The sequence below is a fragment of the Rhopilema esculentum genome, chromosome 16 (assembly GCF_057945365.1).
Source record: "Rhopilema esculentum isolate cy_ngs chromosome 16, ASM5794536v1, whole genome shotgun sequence".
NCBI lineage: Eukaryota > Metazoa > Cnidaria > Scyphozoa > Rhizostomeae > Rhizostomatidae > Rhopilema > Rhopilema esculentum.
Window position 1 is genome coordinate 15,174,577 of NC_142830.1, and position 24,298 is coordinate 15,198,874.

General features: G+C 35.9%; 2 protein-coding genes across 3 annotated transcripts; one reads left to right on the top strand and one right to left on the bottom strand.

Annotated features, from left to right (window-relative positions):
• The first annotated feature begins 4 nt into the window (after positions 1–4).
• Positions 5–6,345, top strand: LOC135687770 (uncharacterized). Its single transcript, XM_065204760.2, has 4 exons — positions 5–620; positions 1,013–1,127; positions 2,513–2,619; positions 3,371–6,345. Exons 1-4 carry the CDS (start codon positions 105–107, stop codon positions 3,557–3,559), a joined length of 927 nt encoding a protein of 308 aa, XP_065060832.2. The 5' UTR covers positions 5–104; the 3' UTR covers positions 3,560–6,345.
• Positions 6,346–6,477: 132 nt separating this feature from the next.
• Positions 6,478–23,429, bottom strand: LOC148958392 (uncharacterized). Of its 2 annotated transcripts, none has more exons than XM_089113082.1 (10): positions 23,235–23,429; positions 15,869–15,975; positions 15,586–15,731; positions 13,098–13,148; positions 12,348–12,533; positions 11,558–11,619; positions 11,025–11,127; positions 9,678–9,809; positions 9,067–9,239; positions 6,478–7,268 (listed from the first exon to the last, which is right to left on the bottom strand). In XM_089113082.1, exons 1-10 carry the CDS (start codon positions 23,252–23,254, stop codon positions 7,142–7,144), a joined length of 1,107 nt encoding a protein of 368 aa, XP_088969208.1. In that variant the 5' UTR covers positions 23,255–23,429; the 3' UTR covers positions 6,478–7,141. The 2 variants fall into 2 exon arrangements, with proteins under 2 accessions (XP_088969208.1, XP_088969207.1); XM_089113081.1 differs by lacking the exon at positions 23,235–23,429 and adding an exon at positions 16,919–17,076.
• Between the last annotated feature and the right edge of the window lie 869 nt (positions 23,430–24,298).

Genomic DNA, 24,298 nt, shown 5'->3' on the forward strand with positions numbered 1-24,298 from the left:
ATCCTTTGCCAATGTAAACAACTACAGAGGACACACAATAGTAGGTCCGAAGTGTTGGATTCTTGTTGAATAATTAATATTTCATTTCAAATTTATGTATCGCTATGAGTGGTAGCACAGTGGCCAATACGGGTCAGGCTTTAGTGAGCTTTGACTCCAGAGTCAGTCTGGATGCAATGCAGGGTCTTGTTAAGTCACGAAGTGATTTGTTCATGACGGCCTACCACAGAAGACAGGAGATGCTGGAATCAGCTAAGGTCAATACTGTGTGGGATCTAAAGCCAATTGACTTCTCAGTGAAGATGTATCAGCCAAACCCTCCGCCAAGAAATACAAAAGAGTCAATGGTAAAAAACTGGAGTGTATTGAAATTAAAAAACAATTTGTCGTCAAAGGAAATTAGGAAAGAGTCAAGACTTGTTGAATCTTCTGTTCCTTTGTTAAAGTTACCATCTCTTCTTGTTCCCAAAGATATCGATGAGTTGCCTGAATTTGTTGCAAAGTTTAGACCCCCCAGCTCACAGACTTCCAGGCAATCATTTATCAGAGAAGGAATGTACGCAAAAGACCCATACAAAACTGATAGTGTAGGAATTCATCGTCGAGATATTTTTCGAAAGGTATGCTAGGTACACTTTAAAAAGCTTCATGTTATCACAATAAGAGCCAACGTATACTAAATATTTTTTGTGATGATTTGCAATGCTTAGCCTGAGGCGAGCTTGAGTTATTGTCACCCTTAGCAACTGACAAACTTCTTATTGTTCCCATATTGTAATCAACTCAAACTTTTCTGATGTCATTTTTACAGTATTTGGTGAAGCCACAATTCATAATTTTAGTAAAAGATTTTCATGTCTAGCATTCTTGAAAAGGAAATCTAACTTCGAGTTTTCGTCTTGTTTGTTGAATTAAATCGAAATTTTCTTTATTAAAATTCAGTGCTAGAAATATTCAGTTAAAGCTTAAAATTTATTGACCTTAACATTTTAATTGTTTTCTTCATTTACAGTTAGAGGATTTTAAAAAGTTTAGCAAATATGGCATACAGGACTTTGACACCAGCTGTGCCGCTGATCCTCATGGTCTAAGATTCAAGCATAATATGTTATCAAAAACTCTTCCAGGTATGAAAGTTGGCAGTACGTAAGTTGAAAGTGAGACTTTGTTGATAAATTTAAATCTGGTTTTGGTTGAAACAAACTTCGTTTGCTCATGGCTGAGGGGGACGTGGCTTGTGCTTGGACATAGCCAAGAACCATGTAACGCAAAGAAAGCTGTTAAGAATTTTTTACTTCACTACAGATCAGCTATTGACGATTTAACCAGAAAAGAAAAAGAGAACAACTGACAGATTTAAACGCATTGCAAACTTTGTATGCTTGAAAATATACACAAAGAATGACAACCAGAAATGCATCAATTCAAAATCCAACCAATGGGTCATTAATTTTAAAAAAAGTTCTTTCTTATCGATACTATAAATATTTCATATGCATTTTCTGGCTATATCTAGAATGTCATATTTCAAAAATTTTCTCGCTGCCAACCATGGTGGCGGTTTTCACTAAACCATTGAACAATATAAGCATTTTTCCCTCGCTTGCAATGAAATTTCCCCCGAACTCTTTCCATGGTATCAATGTTCTGATCTCAGCTGCCTGAAAAACAATCAATGTACCTGGCTTCTCAATTCATGATCGGAAAAACATCGAGCCTCGTCATGTTCAAATAGCAATTATCACATAAAAAACAATTTAAAAATTTTATAGGGCCCCCCCCCCCCCCCGTTAAAATTTTACAACTGCATCCCTGCTAGAAATGTGGGCAAATTTTTTGTCAGTGTCTTCCCCTCCCCCCCTCCCCCTCAGAAAAAATGCTCAATTTCCGCCACTGCTTTAGCTATTTGTTAGTTCTTTCTCTCAGTTTAGAACTTCAGACTATTGACCGAAAACTCTAAGCTAGGAAGTACATGTACCAAGTTGCGGGTCGAAATTGGCCAGTCAGTAAAACGAGCACCTAACTGTAATGGAGCACCAATCCAGTGCCGTTTTGAAATTCTGTTCCCTTAAAAATTGTTCATAAATATTTTGAGAAACCTTTTACGTAAAGCAGTGTTCGTAAACTGGTTTTTTTTGAATTTACATTTAGTTTTTTGAAATCTAACAATTAAGGAAAATAAACAGTGCTGATTTGGCTATTATCAGCATCGTCCAATAACTTATTTGGCATATACATACAAAAACTGCAGTTGCCTGATGATCACAATAAGCGAAGCGTGAAACTTGGAAAGGCAACTAAGAACAATTCTGTTCTACACGCTATAAGCGTGCACAGCTCGGCCCATACAGCATTGAGCACACGACATACCATTTACGGCAATTTTCGTACAAAATAGTATAAGATATCATTAACTTAACATTTATACTTCTGTTCTTTGTGTCATCAAATTTGACGTAAATATTTTATCTGCGTTGAAATAAATCTAACATTTAGCGATATTTCTTAATAGAACTGAGTACAACTGAACAGATATCGATACGAACCTGTCAGTCGGAGCCCATGCCTAGACTACACCAGCCACCAAAATGGGAAAAGCGCAACCATCTACCGAGATCAGTAAGTTTTTAGTTGTTCATTCAATAAGGCAAATTGCAATTCGAAGTGCAGCTTTAGATCGATGAAATACTAAGAAACTCTTCACACTCATAAGCAATCAATACATAGAAGAACTAGATGAAACTTTTTTATCTTCAAATAAACAGAAATAGAAGGAAAAGAATCTTGATGCTTTTGTCATTCGTCAGTCATCTCTATCAAACTGAATTCTAGAAGACCGTCCCTTGCCTTGCCACAAAGGGGCTTGAAAACTGCAAAAACGCAAGATCCAGTGCGCAGCATCAAATTTGGGAACAATTTGGTCAAATTTTTAAGTTTGGCCTAGTTTTGAGAGTCATGAGCTGGTTTTAGGTTACTTTTTATGATCAGTGACCAACCATAGTATATTTACATATCCACCCTGTTTCCACTGTTGAAATGCCACGCTTGTCTTCTATGGCAAACCCCATTTGCAGAATAGGATTAATAATATGATCTGCAGTGTTCCAGACCTACCACAACCCCGAGTGCAACACTGTATCCAAAATGAATTTTCTTGTATATAGCTTGGGTTCGGAAACTTAATGATTGTGTTGAAGACCTAGCGGAGCCTTCTTGACCATAACTTTTAATTGTAATTTTATCTGACCGCCTATATAATTCAAAAAAGGCATACATGATTTTTATGAAGCGCAACTTCGAGCTCAAATGTTAGGATGCATTTTTTTAGAAATCGTTTCATCCTATTCAATGAAAACTACCATAATTTTAGGCTTATAAAAGAGGAAAATCTCCAGGCACGGTACTAATGGACAGCGTACAAAGAAAAGCTGTTTGGGTGGATGGTAAAGAGAAAACTGGTGGAATTATGAGACCTGACATTTACGACTATAAAATTAAAGATTGGTGTGAAGTAACACAAGCTCCAAGCGAAATTGATGGCCCATTTCCTTTGGCTTGAAAAGCTAAAAAGCATGTTGGCTTGACCTTAGACATTTTGACTTAGCGTCACATTTCATAGGTGCTGTAAATCTTCGAATTGCCCCTTTCCTCGTAAAAGTTCATCTCCCTTGAAATTGCAATTTTTTTATAAGCCCCCATCCTGACATGTCACTTCTTACAATACATGGTTTTAGTTAATTACATAGAAAGCATAAAATAAAAAGAGTTCTAGAATCATCTTCGCAACGTTTTTTCTCAATATAAACGTAGTTTTTCAAAGTAAGCTTGAAAAAATATAAAAATGCCATAAAAAGCCTATAAGCATAGCGATCTTAAGATGATTCTAACAAGTCATCATCCTGTTTTAACCTTCCTTTCGAATCCTCACCCATTCAAAAATGTCCCAAACTAATTAGTCAAAGAGGGCAAATTTTAGGATTTACAGTAACACCGGCTACGACGATAAGAATCATTCCAATGCAGCTGGCTTCTTGATTGTTCGTTGCCTTTGGATTAGAGTTTTCAATAAGGACATGATGTAGCTAAAAAACCAAGTTTTTTGTGCAGTTGGGTTGATTATGAATTGTATATTATTAATAGAGCTAGTAAAATATTTTTGAAGATGTATGCCTTTTTGTAGATTTGAAGAAATATATCAAAATATATCGCATTTTCCAATTAAAACATCTGATTTATGATTCGAAAGCGGCTGCAGTCTTGAACTTATGGTTAGGCTTGATCATTTTTTTATACTGGAAGGAAAAATGATTGGAACGGATTTTGCATAATTTAATAATCCTGCCTGAGTGAAGGAATATTTTCACTGACTAGAATTAAATGCTTAAAAGAAAAAGAAACTATGTGGTGATATCTGATCAATTTACTGTGACACAAGTTTGTCAAGGGAAATTGTGTAATGTTTGTGAAATAGGAAAGAAAGTTTAGGCAGACAACTGACATTGATTAACGTTATGTTTGGAAAATTTGAATGTAAATCTGATACTCCTGATATAATACTCCTGAAAATTTAACCTCCTTTAAACGAAACAGAGTTAATTTTATCAGTTCATCATCCGTGCTAATAGAAATTTCAGGTAGAACTTTATTGTTTAGAGGTCTTAGAACAAACAACATAATGAGCACTCGAGCCTTAAATTGTTAAAAAAATAAGGACACCGAGCCTCGGGAAAAACAATGGAAAATCTGGCTCTTGAAAATAGAATTGTAATGGGGGCAATGTGCTGGAAATGTCCTCAGGAGTATTTTTCAATTTTTTCTCGCTAGGCCGAATTTTGCACTCTGTGAAGTTGTTGTGCAGATCTAATGACTGCTGTTGAAAACGAGACAACGAACAAAGTAAATGACTAAATGTAACCAGGCTGATCCTATCCACCTTTTCGGACTTCACTATTCATAACACCACTTGTTTTGCATAAAATCAATTAACAGAAGCCTTATGCAGCTCCAATTTCTTAAAGATTCTCTAAATATATTCTGTGTGTGGAAGTGTAAAAGTTATGAATTCTACGAAAAAATGGGCAGGTTTGGAAGGGTAGAAAGAGCCAAAACATTAAATAAACAGCGAGGTTATCAAAGGTCTTGACATGACAATTTATTGTAATTGTAAGCTCTTATTAGTCCTCTTTCGCATAATTTGCTAGTATTAAAGCCATTAGCACAGTACCTTCAAACAAAAGGGCGGCAATCAAAGTAGTTCTAAACAAAATTTTTCTTTTGGAAGTCTCTTCTTTCTTTTCTCACGAAGGCTGTTGCGTTTGCCAATGAATTGAATCTTAAGCCCTCCTTAGATGTATATTTTCACTTTACAGTCATATTCAACATTAATGACAATAGCCATGCCAAGTAGATTAGCCATGGATACTTCTTTTGTTGAGAAATATATATTTCAATGGTTGCTTGTTTTGACTATGCTGTCGGAACTCCAGAATGGAGCCTGACTGCACGTCCCATTATATTTCTATCCAGACATTAAATCCTTGATTTTTCTTCATTCTCTTTTATTTTTCATTAAACTTTTTCAATGTGGGTTAGGGTCATAAAAATCTCTTGTATGCAGCTTGCTAGTATGCAATAAGACGTTGGAAAGTTACCGAATTTGATCTTTTTGTCGCCCGGGCATTTATCAAAACTTTAACCATCAGCGACTCGTATTCGAGAGGGGCGTTTATTGAAAAAAATTGCTTACTGAAAGATAAATGATCTTTTTCAAATCGATCCACACGCTCTATATGAAGGTACAAATTCTAATTATTTGCTGAACGTTCATCCTCTTCTTTATCCGAATCTATTACAGCTGTTAGGTTCTCTCCACGTTTGCTATTTCAAAAGGACCTTTTTTTTCACTGTTATCACAAGAAGTGATGGTCTTCAATTTTTCATATCCTGCGTTGGACGGCTTTATTCCATCTTTGAAATATGATACTCTTAAACATCTGCTTATCTAAACTTTCATTGTTAGGCGACATGGGCAAAACGCAGCAATGACTCGATGATGATAATTTTAGGGCCTACTTATCAATCTAAATAAATAATAGATAAACAATAAAAACTTGATGGGAGCCTACATAATACAACAAATATTGAGAAACTCTTATGGAGAGTTTCAATTGTTATGGAGAACTTGGAGAGAAGTTACAGAAAATAATAGAATGTCATGGAGCAGCGCGTGTTGACTGTCTAACAATAGTTTGAAGATAAGCGTGCAGTTACAAAAACGAGAAAAAAGCAGTAAAAGTACCATTGAAGTATAAAGATCCTACTCTTAAGTCTATTTAACATTAAGACCACTAGGAGAGAAGGTATCTAGACGATATGGTCAAACGTTTCACTCCTACTACCACTGCCAGTCGTTCAGACAGCAAAAATCCACACAAGAACGTTTGGGAACCTGAGATTGTAGATAGAAAGAAACTGATCTCAAAATTTACTATATCTGTTAAAATTATTATTTAGAATAGAATTTATACAATAATTGCGTGTATATAACTTTAAAATCATGAAAATCATTGGAAAATATAACTGCATCGATTTAGGAATATACACGCATTTTTAAGGAAGTACGTTATAAGGAAAGCAGTGCTCGAAAAAGGCCTAAACCCTTTGTTTTCTTTCAACCACTGTAAGCAATGAAAATAATGCAGGTATACAGCAGCTATAGTACCGTCGAGGACCTCAGAAATTAATTTTATGATATCTTACTTAAATTTGATAATACGATTAAAAAGATGATGCTTCATTGAGTTGATCCTTTACATGTTAAAAAGTGTCTTCTGAGATCTTTATAACCAAATTTAATTGTTACTTAAAATTCACATGAAGACAAGGAATTTTGAAAACTCAAAATACCAAAAATTGAATACCAAAATTCAGACATCTTACAGACACGTCATTTACTTAAGTTTAAAAATGAATATTCTAGTTTCTTGATAGATATAATAATTGCTTCTGTAGACTACATAGACTTTACAATTATACAAATGGCAAATTTCATATACATACTTATATATATATATATATAAGACTTAAAGCATTCGATCATAAATTAGGAAATATCAAATCTATCTTTTTTGTACTGTCCATTTTATGAATTGATGATTTCATCAAGAATCTCCAGGCTGTCTCTTTCATTTTTCTTCCTCCATAACTTCTCTTTGTATTTTCTTACTTCAACACCCTCCCATGTTTTGTTTTTCAGTGGTTTAAAATACCTGAGAGAAAACATGAAGACGAAATTCTTACTTAGTAACGTATTGCGAAGAAAACGCCAGTGCTGAAAGCCTTGTTGCATCTTCAACATAAAATAAATTCTCAGTAAAAACATTTGTAAACTAAAAAGCACGGTTCAGAAGAGAAGTAAATTTCACCAATTGCAATTCAATTGAAAAAATAATTTTTTCTGTTATTGCAACAAAAGATAACAAATTGCAAAATTCTTCTAAGAATCCAAGATCCATTGAAATATTTAGTATTTGCATGTATTATTAGTTACAAAGCAAATTTGACCGTCTCTTTCATGTGGCACATAGACTGACGAACATATGGAACATCTTTGATGTGTCGCGTTAAGTCTTTCGGTCGAAAATTCAAACGTCATGACTGCTTTGCTAATAATAAAATATGGAGAATAACAAGCGAAATGGAAAACAAGCAAAGGGCATACTATTCATGGGATGGTTGAGTGAAGAACAGTTTGATGGTCATGTTATCTAGTTGTAGTGAAATGGTCTTGGAACAGGGTCAGTTTGATTCATTTTGTGGCAAACTGGTTTTTCGAAGCGACAAAAGTCGTTGCAAAATGTTGCTTTTAGACTGGCCCAAAATCGTTTCCTAACTAGTTTTTAGCTCAATCAGTAAAATTAAGTAAACTTGAAAAGTGACATTTTCCTGTAGGACGTTCATGTAAGTTTTATATGCGGATCAAAAATGACTATGGTTAATGACTAGTGCATTTGATTGGTCACATGATTTGACCAATCACTTGGCTGAAGATTCCAAGTAAGAGAACCAACCCCGTTGTCCTACAAAAACCTGAACCTTCTTGATATGGACACATTCCAAATCGTCTAGATTAAAAGAGCAACAGGCTACCTTGGTTGCCCTTGTCGTCAATTGTTTTGTAGCCTGCGTCGCAGACCATAATCTGCGACGCAGGCTACTTGTTTTGGCGCGTACTTTTTTAGAGGAAGCGTTGCCTGTTGTCAAATCATATTCAGTTAATTATATGAGGCATAGTCAGTATCAAAGCATGGAAACAAACCTGACTTCTAAGATCCCGCTTTGATAAAGTTTTGGAATTACTAAAAGGCAGTAACTGGTGAAAATGCAAACAAAGTTCTACAAGCTTGAAGACTAGCCCCTATGCTCTTTGTACACAAAAATGATGGCAAGAAATACTCAAGAATATCAAACGAAACAACACTCATGCTAATGAAAACTGAGGTTAGCTGTGTGGCAAGAAGACATTCAAGCAATTAATTAAGTTTTGGCATACTTGAAAAATTATAAATAAAACCAATGTTTTTTATGCCAAATTTCTAAATGAAAAAAGCAGCAATTGTGGGTTTTTGCTTGATTAAGTTATAATGAATAGCATAAGGAATAACATAAGACAAGGGGAAGGTGAGGTCAAGTTTGCTAATCTTAGTTTTGTAAAAATCAGAAATTAATACAAAACTTGATGCCAAAAAGCGTCTCTTTCTTGAGAAAAGGTCTCTTTTCCGCAACAAATTGTCTAAAAAATATGGAGGTACTAAGCTGAAAAATAACTAGTCAGATGCGGAAAAGTAGTTCCATTTTTAAGATAATTTGAGGGACTGACAGTTGAAAACGAACTTTCAAATTGCACATATAAGTTGCCCCCGGGTTTAGATGGTTATGCACTCCCTCTGCACCCCACGCACCATCCACCCTCTCAAGTGACGGCCCATTGTGTACTGTTTGGACCTACAACCGTTGTGACTTCATTTCGTTCTATTTATTCAACCGGGTGATGGGACAGATACTCACGTCTCCAATACAAAATTTAAGCAGCTTTGCTCTTTTGGGGTAAGTGCTTCACACGCAGCTTTAAAGTTGGTTTCAAAATTCTTTGTGCTTGCTGTACTGACAAGGGTAGTCGGTATATCCGGGTTGGCACAAGTGAAATGAACAGCAAGTCTTGATATATCCACGCCTTGGGTCTGCAAAAGTATAACGAAATCTACAAAGAAGTTCTTTTCACAGTTATAAAAAAATTTTCAAGGCAGACAACATCAACATGAAGCGTCTCCTCCCCATTTTTTAAAAGTTATTCTACAACTTGTCTCTTATCTGCCTCGTTTTACAAGGAAAAACATGCTTCATAAATCAAAAGAACGTAATTCAATAAATCAAAGACGAATAGATTTATCAAACTAGCGATAAATTTATCAATTTTAATATCAGCCAGAGTTAACTACGTTTTAACTCTGGCTGATATTAAAATATTTATATTTCATCATTATAGAGCTTTGTTTCTTGAGAGGTTACTACAGAACCAAATTGAATACAGAAATTTTGCTTGGTAGTGAAAAAAATCCAGTATGAACCAGAAAGGGGTGCAATTTTGTCTTACATTTTGATAAACAACGATGACCCACCTTGCAGTAGTCAGCTGCCTGTTTGCAAGATGATTTGATGTCATCCATTGCAGGGTGCCAGTCTGGCGGTCCCCTGTGCGTTAGTAAACCCATTCCATTTGGGGAAGCATTTAGAACACCGACACCCTTTTCCTATGAGCATGAAATACATTTCATCAGGAATATAAGGTCTAGCAAATATTGCGAAAATTGAGTGTATATAGACAAAAAAGGGTGCTGACACCTAAAAATTTGAAGGGAATGGTTATGTATTTGTATGGTCGGGTGGCATGGCAGCTGGCCACTTTGGCTATGACTTCTAGCAAATTAATAACTGCAATCAGCAAGCATTTCGAGCAAGGTCATAAAATTCTCGTTTGTTTCTGCTGTGATATGTACTTTTTTGACAAAATCTCCAAAGCAGCTCGCAGTTAACTTGATTAATTCTAACGTGAAATCGTACCTTATTCAAAGACGAAACTAATTCAAGCTTCTTAAGTGACCGAAAATAAAACACAAAGAAACTGAAAGTTGAAGCATCTGTTCAGTACCGCATTTATGCTTAGTTCCATTAGTTCAGATACATGGCAATTTAGGAAAAGCTATGGAAAAAGCTCAAAGGCTCTAATTAAAAGCGTTGGTGGAACATAACTGCTTGAAGTACTTTATTGTTTTTAGTTGTATGAAAGCCTATCGATAACAATGACCCAAAATAAAGCATTAAAACAGCTTCTTTATGGGCGGGAAACCACTTTTTAGCAAATAATATAAAATTCTGCTCCAAAACGCCCATTCTTGAAGTTGTTTCAAAACGCAAAGTCATTATCATTAATTTTTCATCTAGAATTCTGTGTTTTAAAAACGTTTCTTCCAAGTCTTAAAATTCTCTGAGTACCCTGTTCACAAGTTTCGATTTTCTTGCATCCCTGTACTTTGTAATTCTGTTACTTTTCAGCAAAGAAGAACCTTTCTCTAGTATTTCGTCATTTATACTTACAAGGGACCCTGATTTACTCAGCTTTCTCTTCACTTGAAAGCTGTACTTTCGATGGACGTTTTGAGCATTTTGCACCCTTCCAGCTTGTTTGGACGGTCCCCAAGAGACGATATACAAATTCCATAATAGAAAACCAAACTTTCAGCAAAGGAGAGAAATTTGGAGAGTTTGGAGAGAAATTTCCGTAAAACTGTCGACTAGCCTATGATCGTTCCTAACTTGCCACATGCAACCACCTTGAATTTTATACTGTTTTCTCTCTTGGTTAAACAGCTCAATATATCTTGCTCGTTGGTAATCAAAGGAATGGCAAGATAATGTTTCGCGTTCGATAGATGATAACGTTTCAAATATAAAACATACAGTCTCACCTTGAAGTATGACAAATAGTCAGCCAGTGAGGTGTCATTCAAGCAAAAATGACAATAAGTCATCACTGTGTCGATCTTTACAGTGCTTTTTTCAAGGACTGTCCTGTCGAAAAAGAGCGAAGATGAAAGGGAGATAAGAAAGATCAAATTGTGAAGATAAGAGATACCAAGCATTCTCTGGAGAAATGTTTGCTGTGAAAGCTTGAGCTGTTATATAAATATATCAAAACATCACAGTACTCACACAATTCTTTTGGTCTCGTCTTACCTTATCTCATCAGCCTTGATTTTCTCCATCAATCCTAAGAATCTAATCCAATCCTAAACACCTCATTAATCCTTATTATCTCGTTTTATCCCGTATCACCCCATCCAGTATTCCATCCAATCCTAATTTCAATGATCAACATTTCTAGTTCCATCCAACTCATTATCTCATTCTCTCTAGTCCTTGTTTATCCCATCGTCAAAATCTCATTCAGTTTTAATATGAAATTCAGTCCCTAAAATCTTTGTCGTCAATACAAACACACCTAAAATTCTCCAAAGGGTAGCCAGTGATTCCAATGAATTTTGCCTTCCCAGATTCTTTCACCTAAGAACAATTAAAATAATTCTTCAGCCTATAGAAATATAATTGCGTCTTCCAATCTTCGCAAACACATATTTCATAATTTTGCCTGTTAGCAGAAAATTCTCAAACTTTGTAGTTTGATTAATTGAGAACGATAAAAACTCGTTACACGATCAATACTAGCGGGGCTTGTGAGCCTCTAAACAGGGTGGGCAACCCCGCTATCGACGCAGTTAGTAAAAAGTAATGCGATGCCGAGCAAGAATTTTTCGCAATTACAGTGAGTAATAGCTAGTTATTTTGCAAATAGCGCCACATTGCAAGCACTTATATATAATGATGTCCTCTGTGAAGCCTGTCAAGCTATAAATACCTATTTAGATTTCCCTTCCTATCAAAGTATTTAAATCTTTGATGTAAAAAACTATAATAAAGATATATAGTCACGAGGCTGTTGTTTTTTGCTGCAGACAATTTGAAGAAACAAAACACTTCTGGATTCCAACCCAATGCAATCTTGAAGGCTAACATCAAGGTATGTTGGGGCTGGTTGGGCAGAATTGCCTTCGTATGCTTCAGCACCAGTGGTACACGACTATTCAGTATATCCTGGAATGTTCTCATCACTCGCATGAAAGCACGGATCGTGTGCAGTTTAAAGGAACAACATTAAAAGAATTAATGAAAAAGAAATTGCTCTGAAAGATAAGTAATTTGGCAAAAGTAGTCGGTTAATTGAACAGGCTTACCTTTTGGAGAGCAGGCAGAGTTTCATTCAATATTATATCTAATGATGGAGCGAATTCCATGTCGTGAATTTGAATAAGATCGACATAGTCAAGACCCATTCTCTGAAGGCTTTCATCGACACTTTGAATAACACGCTCAGCTCTAAAATCGAACATTTTGTCAACCTCTGGTAAGTATCGGCCTACCTGAAAGTAGAAACGGGTTTTTATGCATTAAAATACAAAATGATTCAGTGTTTATTATGGTTGCTTCATTGCATTCAGAATCATTCAAAATTATTCAGAAAAGATCCATGTTGGATGAGACTGTAATGTAGCTACTTTGGCTTTGCTGATAAACAGGTTGAACAAACTCGATTCTCAAATGAGGAGAAATTCTTGTAAAAACATAAAAGGATGGGTGAAAACTGGTGAAAAATTCTAGGAATGGGGTTTCTTAAGGAAAAAATACCAAAAATGAGAAGTTCAAGAGAGATCAAAACTTAGGATGGGAAGTAAAAGTGAAAATTTAACGCTAAGAACAGGTGAACCTCTGACTAAACGTTTTAAAAAAAATCAATTGGGAAATCAAAATTTAAAAAATAATCAAAATTTCTGATAACAAGTTCCTATATTAAAAACGAAAATCAAAGTTGAAATGAAAACTAAAAATAAAGAATCCAACTTAAGTAAAATAACGTATTAAAGTAACATATGCTTATACCCCTGTTGTAAACAAGGCTTCATTACATTGCTATAGCCTTAACATACCTTGGTTGAAACGTATATAGCCTCTCTTGGAATCCGTTTACTAACAAGGGCCTAAGAATAAAAACATCGTTAAATTTCAAGCAAAAAGCAGTATGTTTTTGATAAATTTCAGATCTTGCAGATTATTTCTGTAGACATGTTTAATCTACATGCAAGCTGTTAGGGCATCGAATTGCAAAGCTCAAAATTAATTAATAATTAAACGAAAAAAGCACAATGTGTAGTCTCTTTTTTTGCTTCTTCCATCATAATTGCTACTTTTGATTTTCAGATGCTAGTGGACATTTTTTCGGCATTTCATCTCTTACAATATTGCTGCAGTGCTGAAAAGATTGTAATTAGTTATTGGTTTATAGTTTGGTAGCACAGATGAGTTACCAGAAATCTGAGTAAAATAAATTTCAAAGAAACATTAGGAAAAACCAAAATATGACGAGATTAAATGATTTTCAAAACTGTGAAGGCGTCAACACGGCATGAAAACGATTGAATCTAGTTAAATGTTCGCTTCCCTGGGTAAAATGCATAGCAAATACAATATAGGGAAACAATGCTAATGCTCAATCGAGACCTCTCTCTATCAGGAAGAAGCAATGAGATTCTACTAGTTAAAAATAAATTTGATATAGTTTTGTGGCTGCACAGTCTTCATTTCGCCTTAGTGAAAAGCTCCTTGTTGCATTTCCATGAGCCTAAGGAGTCTGGGCTGTGGGCAGCATCTTCTCTGACTGACGAAGCCGATAAGAAAACCAAGCAACGGAGAGTTAGGAAAATCAGGGATAATTCTTTATTAATTTGTAAGTGGCCTTGTCCCATCCATGCAAACGTTATGCCTTCAAAGAGGGGGAAGAGGCTGCTCATGTAATTTGCCCTCCATAAGCACGGTAAAAATTTCATTGGATGATATCCCGGGCGCCAATTTGACTAAAGGGAGCTGTATCTTTAAATAATCCAATAACTTCAGCTATCTCCGAAAATTTCTTAAAAGTATTGACAAACATCCACTGAAACATCATATTTTGATCGTTTTTAAGCTCTTAGGTTCTCTTATTCTAGGAGGAGCATTGCCTACAAGTTTCTCGATTTCCCTCCGTCTGCAACCGTTCTGTTATGCTTTGTGTATAGTTAAAATCTAGGGTTTCTAGACCGTCTAATGGCCTAGCGGTGTCTTGCCAAGTGCACTTGATGGTGTCTTGCCAAGTGCGATTGAAGCATCCACTCTTTTTTTATCTTCATAGCTTCCATCTTATTAGAAGAATCTCCTGCCACCAAATTGGTGATCATTCTTAGCATTTAAAGGAAGGTTTTGGCTTGTGTTAGTGCCCTCAGGATATTTAAATATTACGTCAAGTGCTACCATGTTACCTATATTTTGAGTCTATTCTGCTAGCGTCTTCTTTTTATCGATCGAGAAGTCTGTCTAGCTTTTCTTTTCTCTATGTTGATGATTTCGCTTCCTTTCAGATTTTCTTTTATTTCGAGACTTTTCACACAAAAGCTTTTATTTTCACATTATTTCAATATCTTGACCAATTTGGCAGAAATGAGCTGCATGGAAATCACATTTCCAGCAAGGCAACCACAATCTGCTGCTCAAACAAACCTAGTCAATTTCTCTTCTTGCAAGAAGGACATATGACGCTAACATTCAGAACCTTTCACCATGGGGTGGCTGGTTTCATTCCCTTAAAACAAAAGACCACGGTTTCAGTGCCAGCCAAGAGGTCCTCTTGAAGAATTAGCATTGACATATCCCAAAACCAGATTAAAATGGAAGTGTTGTAAAAGTGACAATCTTGTTTCAACAGGGCGGAATAATCACATTTTAAAATCCTTGTCAGCATTCTATGTTGGTGCATAGACTCAAATCAATGATATTTTGCATTTTCCTGTAATCGTTAAGCGATTATAGAATTACAGCCATTTTCAGATTTTCATCAATCTACGCGATTCTTTGTCCAGGATGAATCTAATACAACAAGTAAATTCATAGGCTTTGCAAGAATGCATAACCAGATACCCTTCCCATTTCACTCTTCTTCGCTCTGTTCACCTCAATTAATTTATGCCCAAAATTTTTACATCATCATTTTTTAAAAGCGTAAGAAACCATCCATTCCAAGTTTTGCATATCATATTTTGTTAAATGTTTGACTCTGACATTTATCAGGGAACAAGCACTTTTAAGGTAAACTTTTGCAATTTGATTTAATTTGAAGAAGAGTTAAACTTTAACAGTTGACATAGTATCATCTGTTAAATATGCATCTGTTGTTTTCAAAGTATGGAAAGGTTTCCGTTAGACGCTTTCTGCTGTGAACAATTTTTGGGAAAAGACGGGATTCTAATTTTCTACATGATGTGTTAAAACTATTTAAATCATAGCATGAACTATTTTATCAAATAGGGGGATTTTAGTACTATTTCTCTCATTCAAGAGACGTGAGAACTTAAATGCTGTTGACAAGACAAGGTTGAAGACACTTACTCGTCCAAAGACTGTCTCTCCCTTACCATGGCCATACCAGGGAGCAGCATCAAACCAATTTATCCCAGCTTTTACTGCAGCCTCAACAACTGCCATCCCTTCACTGTCTATTGTTGGTCGAAATACACTCCCAAGAGCTGAAACACCTGGGAAAACGAAAATAAATAGCAATTGCAACAAATCGTTTTTATCTTTTACAAAATTGAACTTTGAAAGTGCAATGTGAATGTAATATTAAACTCTTCTAATTAAAAAGGTGTTTGCATTGCTGCTAAAAAGTTACCAAAGCCCAGCTTAGATACAGCCAATCCAGTGTCACCAAGCACTCTGTATTCCATCTTTTTTACCATGCTTGCATTATGGTATCCTTCAATATAGGTGTCTGGTAGCCTGCAACAGATATTGATTTTAAATAAGCAGCCATAAAGCAAGCCTTCCGGGAGAAATAAAATTGATATCGCTATTGGTCTATGTTACAAACATTATTGAATAGTAAATACTTTATCCTCAAAAAACCATTTCACTGAAAACAAAACAAAAACTAAAAAAATGTACAAAAAACTCTCATATCTTCACATTAAAAATACTGAAATTCAGATTCTGCAAAAGTACAGAATAATGTAAACTTTAAATGTTCTTAGCACCAAGAATTAATCAAAACTTATATGCCGATGACCTTTAAATGGTTCAGTTCCAGGAGAAAATTGAGCCTTGTTGTGAAAGAACGTTTTTGGCCAAATGGTATTTACCAACCAATCTAAAGCTAAAACATTCAAATAATTATACGGCCTCTTTTTTAGTTTTATCCATTTATCCTTCAGTAAAAAATTTTTATCTCTTATCATCATTAATAAAATTTCCTTATAATTGTATTGAAATAAAACATTTTCCTTGTTATATTTAAGTATATCGTAATTAAATTATTGATGCTGTGAAAAAGATTTCGAGTTTGAGTTGGGAATTGGGAATGGGTCTCAATTCAAATGAGGGATCTCAATTCAAATGATTAGCCCTAAAATTGTCTCCATGAGCTAACCCTGGAACTATCTAGCATTCTAAATTTATTCTAATAAAGCAAGAAGCCAAAAGCTTTTATGATAACATATGTTGTTAAACATAAACAGGCCTATAAAAATATTAACATAAACAAAAATTCAAATGATTAGCCCTAAAATTGTCAGACGAAATTGTCTGGAGTGTCAGACCAAAAAGCTTTAAGTATGTTGTAAAATGTTTGCTTTTTTCAAAGCCATTTTCAAATTCTGTACCGCAAAAAAATTGTTCACATAAACAAAAACATGAAGTGGAGATAAAATGACGATATTGGGCCTACTTTATTGTGTGGACTTCTCGTATCCCTGGAGTTGTTAACTTGACTGTATTTGGAAAACATTTTATTAGCTTTGTAAACAAGCTTTTTTTAAAAGAAATCGACTTCATTTACCCCACTTCTCTCGTTAGCTTGTTCCGCCTTTGGGAAAAGAAACATATGTTGTTGCTGCTGCGAAAAAAACTGGGTCACATGAGCTCCTGGATCTTCAAGGCCGCAGTGCCGTAGCTAGTCGTGACGTAAAAGACCATTCTCATTGATGGGGTAAGTATAGTGAATTTTCCCAAATTTGTTCTTTGTCGGTCTTTTCATTTTCATTTCCTATTCCAAATTGTCCGATTTTCTTGATGATTTTCAACAATTTTGGGTTGGGGAGGGGGGGGGGGGTGTTGGAGTTGGCAGTTGCACAAACAAACCCAAATAACTTCTGCTACATATTTTATAAAAGCTAAACAGAGTACCAAACGATGGGGTAAAGTCTAAAGTATTCCAATTATAGAATAATCTGACTAGCTCAAGTCTTGTTTCCCTGCCTAAAATTGCACAGAAGTTCTCTTTAACCTTTATTTTCGAGGCCCGTTCCTCCGAAAACATTTCCCATCCCCTGCCGGACAAAAAATGGTTCCTTTTCTGTTCCCTGCTATATTTACCTGCTATCTCCCGTCTTTCACCGTCATACAGGATTCTTTTGGAACAATACAAAGGTCTTCCCCAGAGCCGTCGACAGCCAGCTCGGGCCCGAGGGACGATACACTTACAGGCGTCGATTCCATATGAGTAGCTAAAAAGGTAGCTTTTTCAAACTCAAAATCTTTTATCAGCAAAAAACAAATATTAATTACAATATACCAAACACTCAAAGTTAAAATACAGAAATTAGCAATTTCAAAAATTTAGTTAATTAAGTACAACAGATAAATTAGTTTTTTATGCTGAAGGACACATGAAAAACTCGTGAGAGCTTTGAGGCTAAATATAACAGTAAGAGTAGAAATTAAAAAGTAAAAGAAGAAAAAGAAAAAGTATAGAGAAAAATATAAAGGCGGTAGGCTTGTAAATCAAAGCCCCCTTAATTCCTTTCTGGCTGCTTCACCCTTGCATCCCCTAAATTTCCACGTTATTGTTTCAACATTGAAGTGAAATGTCGAGCCTTTAGTTAAAGTAGTTAGGCCCTGTGCTTGCTGGATAACTAGGTGAATGAGGGTAAATCAACTGATTTTGCATATTGAATGACACCCCCACACCCCCCGGTCGCGACGCCCCTGAATATACAGGGAATTTTGCATAACCATCTAACAAACTGCCTAACCTAAGTTTTTAAAGTTTGAATAATAAAAGTAAAGCCAATGATAATTTGAAGTCTTGGGAACAATCCGGCAAATTACCGGAAGTAGTGTTTCAAAAAGCGTGAAAAATGCCTGGTCAGCAAAACATTGACCTTCGAATTTTTCAAATCTAATGATTTTTTCAGAAAGATTTTGCAAAAATGAGTAAAAAATACTAAAACATCATTGTTTCCTGGCGTAATTTGACGTGCTGGGTAGAATAAGATGCAGCTCCAACTTTAAAACATAACATAAAGCTACTTTTAGACTTTGGTACTTGTGCCCAGGCTGCTGTTGGGTATCGCAGTATAACCTAACAATTATATGCACGTTATTCAACTGAAACTTTGTTTTTGAATGACAGTTTGCATACAATTTTTTTTTATAAGAACCAGTATATGTAAGTTCAGGCTGACTGTTCCTTTTTTCTCTCAAAAATCTGAGGCTGGATTGTTCTTAAATTGTTCTTAAAAAAATAGGGTGTAAGCAGTATGATTGCTAGCTTTTTCGCTCTAGGGAGGTTGTCAGGTCTCGTTTGCCAACAAAATGAGTGAAACAACCTTCATTTTCCTACAAGTTTGAATATTCGCCGAAAAAGCACCCACACATGGCCAAAATCTCATTTTTGAGATGAAACGTTGTTCCAAATTGTATTTTGCAGAAGCTCAATCTTAGCTTGTTCGTAATTTGTTCTTAAATTTTGACCAATTTTGAGGCTCGTGTTCTTATAAAATTGTCCTTACAAAAAAAGAGTGTATTTGAAATCAAATTTTGTCTTCCTATGTTGTCGTTGCTGTTTGGCCGTTCCTACAACAGTATGGAATATATCCAATCATGTTGGTAGCGCTCGGGGTCAAATAGGGAACGGGGTCAAATAGGGAAATCGGGGTCATATAGGGAAATCGTTAATAACTCCAAAAATTGGACAGATATCTCAAAACCAACCTCAGAATCGGATTCGGCATGCCTCAATCTACCTTTTAGATGCTTATTTATTCAACTATGGCAATTTTTACAGAATAAACGATAATGTTTTTCTTCTGCGTTAGCTTGATGCGTGTCTCCTCCGTAGCGACGGGAGCAAATAGGCAAAACACGTTGAAAAGCATCGATTTAACTAAAAATAAATAGCAAAAGGTAGAAATATCAATATAAAATACACATTCTCTTCATATTCATCCAAATTTCACACATCCTGCAACGAGGGTTACAAGTTTTCTCTAAATAAATCAGCTGAGTGATCGACGCGCTCGGGGTCAAATAGGGAAATCGACATTTGGGGTCAAATAGGGAAATGACTAAAAACTGCAAGAAACAAGCACGAAAAAGAAAACTAACCTCATTGCAAGGCAATGAGTAATTAAATCTGCTCTTTCTATCCGTTTGTCTGCTAGAAATCAAGCTATATCGATAGATAGATACAATTCAGACAACGTTCGACACGCACTTAGGCCCTTGTTTACAGATTGATCTCCTCCACAGTTTCGGGGTCAAATAGGGAAACAGCTGCCTACAGCAATAGACAAAGGTCTGTTTCTGTGTAAAATAAGGAAAAATTCGGTTTAAACTTTTCAGAATCCCTTTCTTGTTTATTTGCTTCCGATGTCATTATTACAGCAAAAGCTTTAGTATTTTTCAAATGTTTGCTTTTCCAAAGCCATTTTAAAATAAATAATCTAACATCTCTACATGACATGATAACAACTCTTAAAGGCTGATACATAATTAGATTTTCAAATGTGAAATATCTAGGTGATTGCGCTTCATTTTGTACTTCCTTTCAAAAATTTGGAAAATATTTTTTCCAGCTTTCATGATTATTATGTTTCATCTCAATTTCTAGTAAAAGTTGTTTGTTGTCGAGGTCTCTTGGTCGTACGGCCTATGATTTTAACCCTTTTCTTTGATTCTTGCTGCCTAACTGCTGCTAAAAATAAACTCCTTTTTTCCTGGTGTATTCAGAGGCGTCACTTGAGGGGGGTAGGATGGGGTTGTTCACCTTTTCGCAGGGCAAAACTGATTTTTGCAGGGCAAATGTTCTCTATCAACGGATCTGTTTTGTTGCCTTTCTTATGCAACTGTAGCAAGAAAGTAGGTTATGCTTGTCATTTGTCTACTCCAAAAGTAAAATGATACAGACTACCAGTGACACGAAGTAGAAATTGCCAGTTTGAACTCGGGCTAGATGGAATAGATTTTTAAATTGATTCTGATTTCCTTTTACCTTAAGTGTTAAACCCCTTTGTTTATGTTTGTGTCTTACACCCCTTGGTTTATTTTTGTGTCTTGTTTAAAATCCATACTAAAAAGACCAGCACCGCTTGCCAGAAAACTAAGACACTGTAAACGGGGCTATATGGGTAAAAATTTGATGGAATAGTTATGCATATTTGGGTTGCGGATGATATAGGGTGTATTGAATAAATTCCAGTAGGTTTTCAAGCTTGTGTTTGCCATATGAAGATTATGTCATCGATGAATCTTCTTAAAACATTCCACTACGCCCCATCGGGGCATTGCTCAAGATATGTTGTTCTATTGTTGTCATGAATATGTTGGCAAAATTTGGGGCAAAGGGCTTCCCCATTGCGGTGCCTTAAGGGAGGTTAATAAAATTTACCATTACACTCTTCTTTATAAGAGCCAGTAAATTGCAGTTCAGGCTTGTTGTTCTTAATTTTTTCGAAAATCTGACGCTGAATTGTTCTTGATTTGTTCTTAAATTTATAGGGTATAAGCAGTGCGATTTCTAGCTTTTCGCTCTAGGGAGGTGTCCAGGCCTCATTTACCAAAAAAGTGCGTGAGAAAACATATATTGGCTGCCATGTTTAAATATTCACCGAAGAAGCATCCAAATATGGCAAAAAACACCAATTTTTTTAGATGAAACATTGTTCAAAGTTACATTTTACAGTAGCTCAGCCTCAGCTTGTTCTTAATTTGTTCTCAACTTTTGACCAATTTTGAAGCTCATTTTTTTATAAAATTGTTCTTATAAAAAGAGAGTGTAAAGGCAACATAATTATGTTTGAGAATAAAAATCACCATCTGTTGTATTCGATATGCAGCTGCAGTGGCTTGGTTGCAGGGGGGGCATGGGACCACGGCCCCCTTGACTAGGGGAGCAGTTGGAGACATATGCCAAAAATGTCTTCTATTACTTTGCACTCGGAACGCCAAAAAACCTGAGTGTAAGCTAAAGATCTTCTGGCCTGATTACATTAAATGCACCCTGGCAATCAATATAGCAGTTTCTTGTTATTAACATCGATGTGAACCAAAGGTCACTCTCTCTTTATCTAACGCATGAATCCTCCCCTCCCAAATTTTTTGAAAAAAAATCGATCGAAATGTCTACTCTGAGCGGTGTAGTAATTTGTGAAATTTTAGTCTGGGAGATGCATTTTTAGCGATTCGATTTCGTGGCACCGCCTCTGTCCGATTCAATAGTGCGATTCAATGCTTGAAACTTACAAGAAGTTGAATGATTTAGTAACTACTAAAGAACAAGCCATATTTGTATATCATACATTCGATAAATACGATGAGACTAAGCTGATACTAACTAAGGATAAGTATAAAACTAAGGGCTTAATAGTAGAGATGGGCCCACAGCAACACATCTACAATAGAAGGAGTGGATGTTGGTAAATCTTTTAATTAAAAAGCAATGAAATTAATAGAATGGTGACACTGATTACTTGATGATGGATAGATTGTAAGATATGAAGATAGACAAACATAACAAGAGGAATCATGACAATTAAAAAATAACAACAAGATGAGTCATTGACAAGTGAAAATTGCGTGTTCTGCTCATGACAGATTTGTAAAATTTAATAGAAAGGGGTGTTAATAAGCGAAATGGGGGGGGGGGGGGTGCAAATTCTTCTGAAATTTATACACCGGGGACCCGTCTATTAGAGACAATAGAGCAACAAAATGAAGAAAATATTTCCCCAATAATCAATAACCAATAATACAATTCTTGGCTACTTTTTATGTACATTTGGTAACTTGAGATGAAGAAGAACCAAAAATTTTTTATCTAAGGCACTCCGTGTTTAATTTTTTTGTAAAAATGAAACTGATGAAAAATAAGCAATACAATTATTTCGTAAGGGGGTTGGATTGAACCTCTCAACGCCAAATAAACACACCAACGTCCAAGGTTGTCTCAATCATTGAATTGTTTGCAATTATCCGCAACCGTGAAATGTTTCACCAATATTTAGCCTCCTCCTAAATTCATTTCAAAACTTGGTTTGAAAATAATAACAAGACAAATGGCACAAATGTCAGAAGACAGGGCTCCTAACAATTATTGGCTTTAGGCAGCTGTTTCCCAATTTGACCCCGAAACTGTGGAGGAGATCAATCTGTAAACAAGGGCCTAAGTGCGTGTCGAACGTTGTCTGAATTGTATCTATCTATCGATATAGCTTGATTTCTAGCAGACAAACGGATAGAAAGAGCAGATTTAATTACTCATTGCCTTGCAATGAGGTTAGTTTTCTTTTTCGTGCTTGTTTCTTGCAGTTTTTAGTCATTTCCCTATTTGACCCCAAATGTCGATTTCCCTATTTGACCCCGTCGCTACGAAGGAGACACGCATCAAGCTAACGTAGAAGAAAAACATTATCATTTATTCTGTAAAAATTGCCATAGTTGAATAAATAAGCATCTAAAAGGTAGATTGAGGCATGCCGAATCCGATTCTGAGGTTGGTTTTGAGATATCTGTCCAATTTTTGGAGTTATTAACGATTTCCCTATATGACCCCGATTTCCCTATTTGACCCCGTTCCCTATTTGACCCCGAGCGCTACCAACGCTGCTCAATATATCAGCGATCATAACCACGAAACATTTACTGCTCGAGCTGCATAAAAAGGCAAGGCACGCCATTCAAACCTACAAGTACGTATTTTGGTCGACGAGGCACGTCCGTCCGTGATGCCTGGGTAAATAACTTACAAATTCCTCCGTACCTACCCACTGTATTGTAATGCCATCGCAGTCGACTTCTCGACTACAATCCAATATTTTCCCTCCCTGCAACAACCGTTTTACTCAGGCCACTTTGATTCAACAGGTAACTCTTGCAGTCATCCAACAGCTTCCTTTGAAAACTAAAGTGATGTTTACCTTAGGCATCAAACTAAAGAACTGTAACGAAATCATACCGATTTGTAACACTAGAAAACAGCTCAGTGCTTCCTGCAAGGTTCCGCTAGTCTCCAGAACCCCGAGTTTGCGTTGCAGTCCCCTGTATCGTTACTAATGTGATTCAGGTGGATGTTAGACAGGAGGTCATTGTCAGCTTTTTTATTCAATTTATTTTTTGTTTGTTTACACAATCATAGCCAATAAACAGCTAATTAACACCAACTGCTACTAAGATTTGATTGAGAAATAAATGCTACTAAGGACAGAGCAGTGCGATAAGGGTAATCTAGGGGTACTGCCCCATCCCCTGAACTATATCTTTCTGTGTTCACTTACTGTGTACATTTAGGATCAAAGAAAATTATTTCGGCTTTTCTTGCTCTACAAAGAAAGAAATATTTTCTCATTCAAATCTTCGTTCGTTTGTCTTCATCTTAGAAACGTTTTTGTCTCTCATAAATTCTAAGTGAGTTTTAATGCCATTTTAAAAAACTTGTAATACGCTCTTTTTTATAAGAACAAGTAAATTTAAATTCAGGCTGACTGTTCTTAATATTTTCGAAAATCTGACGGTGCACCTTAATTTGTTCTTAAATTTATAGGGTGCAAGCAGTGCGATTGCTAGCATTTTCGCCCTTGGGAGGTGTTCAGGCTTATTTTGCCGACAAATGAGCGAGACAAGCTTCATTTGCCGACAAGTTCTAATACTCACCGAAAAAGCAGCCACACATTGCTAAAAATCCTCCTTTTTGAGACGAAACGTTGTTGAAAATTGCTTTTTACAGCAGCTCAGTCTGTGCTTGTTCTTATAAAATTCTTCTTATAAAAAAGAGTGTACATGCGCTTCGCTGAATGCTTGAGAGCCATGGCTTCCGTATCAATTTTCATTC